The sequence below is a fragment of the Portunus trituberculatus genome, chromosome 46 (genome assembly GCF_017591435.1).
Source record: "Portunus trituberculatus isolate SZX2019 chromosome 46, ASM1759143v1, whole genome shotgun sequence".
In the NCBI taxonomy this organism is placed as follows: domain Eukaryota; kingdom Metazoa; phylum Arthropoda; class Malacostraca; order Decapoda; family Portunidae; genus Portunus; species Portunus trituberculatus.
The window spans coordinates 26,790,017-26,796,464 of record NC_059300.1 but is presented as its reverse complement, the minus strand read 5'-3'; the positions used below and the strand labels follow the sequence as shown (position 1 = coordinate 26,796,464).

The following is a 6,448-nucleotide window of genomic DNA, read 5'->3' as shown; positions in this document are numbered from 1 at the left end:
GGATTACATCTTCTGGACTTCAATTTAACCAGGTGTGGGAGGAAGAGAGGGTGCCAAGAATGTGGAATGAATGCAGGGTGACTCTGTTGCATAAGGGAGGACACAAGAGTAAGAATGAACTGAAGAACTATAGGCCAATTGCATTATTAAACACAGTAGGTAAAGTATTTAGTGGAGTGCTGAATGAGAGATTGTGTAAATGGATTGAGCGAGCTGGAGTGTTAGGTGAGGAACAGAATGGTTTCCGTGTGGACAGGAGGGCTGAGGATAACTTGTTTGTAGTAAATGAAAAATGATTGAGAAAAAAAGAAAGGAGGGAGGCAAATTGTATTTAGGTTTTTTGGATATAGAAAAAGCTTATGATAGGGTGGATAGAGAAATGTTAGTCAGAGTCTTAGGAAAGATTGGGTTGAGTGAAAAAATAATCAACTTAGTGCATAGCATGTATGTTGACACCAAAGCTAAATACAGACTAGGAAATATAGAGACAGACTGGGTGAAGAGTGAGAGAGGAGTTAGGCAAGGATGTATTCTGTCACCAACCCTTTTCGGTTTGTATACAGAGGAGTTAGCAGCCAGATTGAGAAGAATGAATGCAGGAGTAAGAGTGGGAAATGAGAAGATAGGTGTGCTCCTTTATGCAGATGATGTGGTGGTCATGAGTGAGTCAGCAGTTGAGTTGCAGAGAATGCTAGATGTTGTGGATGGATATGGGAGAGACTTTGGAGTTAGGTTTAGTAGTGAGAAAAGTAAGGTGATGATAGTGAATAGGTCTGAGGATGAAAGCAATGCAGTACGGAAAATTGGAGAGAATGAGATGAATCAGGCACGAGAATATAAGTACTTGGGGATGTGGGTGAGTCCAAGTGGGTGTGAAAAGACAAAGAATGAAAAGTTAGGTTTAGTGAATCAGTGGGTAGGACGATTGGGGAGTGCAGCAAGAATGAGAGCAAGGAAATATGATGTGCTGAGAGAGGTGTGGAAGAGTGTGGCGGTGCCCAGCATAATGTATGGTATGGATGTGATTGCATGGAATGAAAGTGAAATTGACAGGCTAGAAGTGGGACAAAATAGAATAGGTAGAATGGCACTGAATGCTCCAAGGTACACAGCAGTAGAAGCTTTGAGAGGGGATATTGGATGGAGCACCTTTAGGGAAAGACTAGTTAAAGCCACACTTAGATACAAGGTCAGGCTGGAAAGAATGGATGATGAAAGAACAGTGAGGAAGGTGTACCTGTGGAATGAAAGTGGGAATCAGTGGAGGAAGAGGTGCATGAGAATGACAGAGAGGAGTGGTTTACAAGTGGTATGGGGGATGAGAATGAAAAGTATGTATGTGGATACAAGAGCTAAGTATAAACTAGGAGATGTAGAGACAGACTGGGTGAAGAGTGAAAGAGGAGTTAGGCAGGGTTGCATATTATCACCAACCCTCTTTAGCTTATATACAGAGGAACTGGCTGCTAGACTGAGGAGAATGAATGTAGGTGTAAATGTGGGTAATGATAAGATATGTGTGCTCTTGTATGCAGATGATGATGTTGTTATGAATGAGTCGGCAGAAGAACTTCAGATTTTGTTTGATGTTGTAGATGGGTATGGAAGAGACTGTGGAGTGAGGTTTAGCAGTGAAAAGAGCAAGGTAATGGTCGTGAATGGGTCAGAGGATGAGAGGAACTCAGTGTGGAGACTAGGTGAGAATGAGATGCAACAGACAGATGAATACAAGTACCTGGGGATGTGGATGAGTCGTTGGCTGTGTGAAGACAAAGAATGAGAAGATAAGCATGGTGAGTCAGTGGGTAGGTCAGCTAGGAAGTGCAGCAAGGATGAGAGTGAGTAAATATGTAAATATGACGTGCTGCGAGAAGTTTGGAAGAGTGTGGCTGTTCCGAGCATCATGTATGGTATGGATGTGATTGCATGGAATGAGAGTGAACTAAAAAAGTTAGAAATAGGGCAGAATAGAGTTGCAAGAATGGCACTTAATGCACCTAGATATGCAGCAGTAGAGGCTCTTAGGGGAGACATGGGTTGGAGCACTTTTAGAGAAAGGTATGTAAAAGCGACCCTACGGTATAAGGCTAGGTTAGAGCGAATGAATGATGCTAGAATAGTGAGAAAAGTGTTTCTGTGGAATGTCAGAAGTAGCAAGTGGGGGAAAAGTGTGTTAGGATGGTGGTGAAGAGTGGTCTAATAGCTAGTTGAACTTTTCAGCAGGTAGAAGGAAGGCACTTAGAGAATGACTGGAGTATGATTGTTAGAAATGGATAGGGTAGAGAATGGGGTATAAGGAAGTGGAGAAGTGAGATAGACAGAGTAGTGAAAGGTGTGGGACTGAGTGACTGGAGGAATAGGATTGATGGTGATAAGGTATAGAGAGAAAGAGGCCCCAATGTATGAAAAGCGGTATGATGGAAGCCTGGGTGGGGATCTTCTCTTCTGAGCTAGGGCACAGTGCATGGATGTGAATGCAAGGAATTATAGATGGTCTGAGTCCCACAGCAAAGTGTACCAGATGTGTGACATGGGAGAGGATGAGACGGTGGAGCATGTGGTGCTGGAGTGTGTGAAGTATGCCAGAGACAGGTATGAGATGATGCAAGTGGTGCTGAGGGAGCTGGGGCATGACAGAGTGGAGATGACAGGAAGGGAATGGATGGTGGTGCTGCTGGGACTCTGTGGGGAGATGAATGGAAGGATGATTGAGGCTGTGAAAGAGTTCCTGGAGAGAATGTGGCGTGCTAGATGCAGGAACCAGTGGTGTGAAAGATGATGATTGTCCTCTTTGTTGTTTGTGTTTTTTCATATTTTCCTTACAGGCGCTGCCGATACAAAGGCCTGATGCAGAAGAAATTCTTGCGTCACCTGTAGCATCAAGATCAAGATCAAGAGATGAGTCAACCTTGTCGCAATGACTGCATACTTGTAAGTAACTTGCATGAATGTTTGTCAACAGTAACTAAGTGTCGGTATTTATTGATAGGCATTAAGAAGAGTCTCAACATGAAGGATCGTTAATCCACAGCCTACTTCAGGGGTCAGTGAATGAAAGCCACAGAAAAAGAAAATGATTCCATGATTCCATCAAAGCTTGTAACATGTTGCACAAGTCTCTCTGCATTAATAAGGTCTGTAATGGTGCAGTACAGCTACACCTCCATCTTTTCGATTATTTCCTTCCACACATTCACAAAAGTCGACAGTATACATATCATACGATAGTATAAAGTGGCGGAAAAATGTCACTCTTGATATTTACAAGTGATTTGGGATTTTGGTGAAAATTTACAAGATGTTCTTCCTTTACCAAATATGACCGTTTATCTCCTTGAACTTGAAGGAAAATGCAAAATTTGGTGTATTTCAACCAACTAAAACAAAACAAACTTAATCTCAAAACTAATCTAAGCTAGATCTAATCCATCTCAGTTTCTTGCACAGTGCATTTTCAAAAGCATCAATGAGTCAATAATAGCCAAGTGCATGAAAAAAAGCTCAATAAACATGAAGTACAGTCAGTAGATATGTTACCATGACATGCAGTCATGTCATAATGTGCTGCTTCTCCTAAGACAGAGTTTTGTATTTACTACCAAGGTGGAACCTATTGGTAGTCAGATAGTTCTGATGAAAAGATGGGATGAATATTGATTGATAAGCAATGAGAGGAGAGGGTTTGATCATTCAGTAAAGTATTGTTAGAAGAATTTGGCATATCCACAAAGTTGACTCACCAGGTTGGTGAGTCAACTTTACTTTATTTTACAAAATAGCCAAGAGTGAAAGGAATGAAGATTGCAGTTGTTGAGTGTATAGATGAAAGCAAATGGAGACTTTAGTTCTGTGAAAAAACTTTATGCACTGTACCATGACATATGTAGTACATGTCAGCATAAATTGATACAGAAACTGGTACTACATAAGAAAGCCGGTTACTTTTGTAGAAATTATTTCCTATATTTTTACCTTTCAAGTTTAATTATTTGTCCATTCTAGTCATGGTTTGTAGAGTTTTTGATTATCCAGTCTGCATATTACATTTGAATCTTGTTCTTCAGCTCAGAGACAAGCCAGAACACAGCTTTGAGGGACAAATTTGTGTCAGTGGTTGGACCTGTGTTTGAAGGAGGTGATGAAGAAAATGTCTTGACTTTGCTCACCTCCCTTGCCAATGTGTGTTGCAATGATGCTGGGCTGCTGGTTAAACCTCTGGATGATGTCTGGATGATGACACAATTAGGAAAGATTCAGCTGCTGGTGACTCAACTGGCAAAGACAAAGCATCAGGTGAGAGGTGCTGGGCCTAAGGAATTCTAACTTGGGAAATTGTAAGAGATTGCAGTTCAGTAACTTCAAAGCTTAAATACAGTTACTAGATATTAGGAAAAAAGATTGTGTGAATTATACTAACCTGTGATTATTGGGTGATCTTTTTTTATTTTTTGTCACTATTAGTGTGTTCTTTGAAGAAACCACTGTTCTTGGGGCTGAAACCTCCCAGTTTAGCTATAGAATTGAATCAGCCCCCATTTGAGCCAAAATAATTATTCTATGGTGTCTGAAATAATGGTTAATATATAAATTTTCTAATGTAATTTCCATTCATTGTCATATACCTCAGATGAGTGACAGAATGCAGCTTGCTAGATGTTCTCAAAAGTTTTGATAGGTCCATGAAATATACCTGAGGGAAAATTGTTTGGAAGCAAAGAGTGTTAGAATAGATACTATTCATGTGAATATAGAGTTGTTGCGTAAGATGGTAAAACACATTTACATAGATAGAAACAAACACAACATAAGAAGAGTCTTGCTTTATAGAGAATATCCTTCATCCCCTGTATCTTTTTAGACATCCTCCTTTGCACTGACTCCAATAGAGCTATATCCTTTCTGTAATGTGGGGGAACAGAATTGTACTGCATACTAGTCAAGATGTGGCCTGACTAGTGCCAAGTATAATTTTGATATTACTTCAGGACTTCTGCTTTTAACACTTCTAAAAATTAATCCTAGTACTTTATTTGCCTTATTTCTAGCCTAATAAATAGATGAAAAAAAAAAAAATTAATTACTCTCACTGTTGTGATGGTTTGATATGTCTCCTGCAAGGCTGGCAGACTCCTTGCTCTAATGTTCCCTCTGCTCTCTGAGGCTAAGGAACATCCAGGATCTCTGTGTGCTCATTCATCATCCTCATCACCTGTGATTAGGAAGGAGCCATTGAGGAAGACTGGGAATACTGCAAAGTGGTATTACCTATCTAACTGAATTGATGATCTGTGTCTCACTTTTTTGTGGCTGTTACTTTTTAATGTGCTCTGTATTGCTTATGTAATCACTTATTTCTCTTTCTAGGGCATTGCAAGTTGCACTATATATTTTTTTTTTTATCTAGAATGCCTTTTATCTATATATTTACACAGTTCAATAAAGTGGATTTTTTAAATTTATTTATTTTTTCTCTCTCCAGAATTTACATGCTGGCTGCTAGCTGAGCTTATGACAGTGCATGGATCCTCACTGGTATGTCAGGCCAATGTGGACCTCCAGGTTACCATCATGCGCCTCCTGGACTCTCGCAATCCCAGGCTCTTTTTGTTGATTGTGAAGGACTATGTTAGGGTTGGACTTGGTGAGTGTTTTAGGTGATAAGGGATTGTCTCCCACTCCATCAATCTGATTTTATATGATAATCAGAATTAATATATGATGGAAATGTACATTCAGATAACATTAAAAGATATGTAAGGCACAATTAATTTTGAAAATTTTCGCAGATGGCAAAGAGGTACTGTTTGATGCTCAAAGTGTCGCTGTCCAGAGTTTTGCATCTGTGGTGGATCCAGATACAGCTCAGCTCAAACCCAAAACAATCAAGTTTGATGACAATTTGCAAGTGGATGACCTGCTGTCCATTATTATTTTGGTGAGTGTTTACTGGATTTGTCTTTGCTTAACTTGTGTTTGATAGTATTCAAATTTTGGAAATATCTATATAAACAGTATCTACAGTAGAACTTGGGCTTAACAACAAATTTGAGAAATGAGCAATTTTTTAAAATTAGTATGAATATTAAGTGAAATTTGGTTTAATGTGTGAACACAACTTAGAAAATGAGTCCCAAAGAGCCAATGGTTCTTTTTTCCTATTTGTCATGTCCCTTCTTCTTGTGACCTGTTTTGCTTTGTAATGCTTCATGCATTCTGTCTTTTCCTATTACACTGCTTTCTCAGACTTTTTTTCCCAACTTTGTATTTATTTATTTATTTTGATAAGTTTTATTATTTTTTTTTTTCCCAGACTATTGATCCCTCCATTCTCTTCTAATTTCTTATACTGTATCATACTTCTCTCCATGGGTATTACTGCTGTGACTAGCTGGTTTCTCAGACCATCTGTGGCATAGTGGCATAGTGGATAAGGTGAGCGTGGGATCGG

General features: G+C 39.5%; 1 protein-coding gene across 1 annotated transcript in view; it reads left to right on the top strand.

Annotated features, from left to right (window-relative positions):
• The first annotated feature begins 3,008 nt into the window (after nucleotides 1–3,008).
• LOC123520057 (serine/threonine-protein kinase ATR-like) overlaps nucleotides 3,009–6,448 on the top strand; it is a 102,932-nt gene continuing 99,492 nt past the window's right edge. Inside the window, 5 exon segments of the mRNA XM_045281932.1 lie at nucleotides 3,009–3,134; nucleotides 4,065–4,227; nucleotides 4,230–4,293; nucleotides 5,480–5,641; nucleotides 5,787–5,935. Coding sequence (XP_045137867.1) covers nucleotides 3,052–3,134; nucleotides 4,065–4,227; nucleotides 4,230–4,293; nucleotides 5,480–5,641; nucleotides 5,787–5,935 — 621 coding nt within the window. The 5' untranslated portion in view covers nucleotides 3,009–3,051.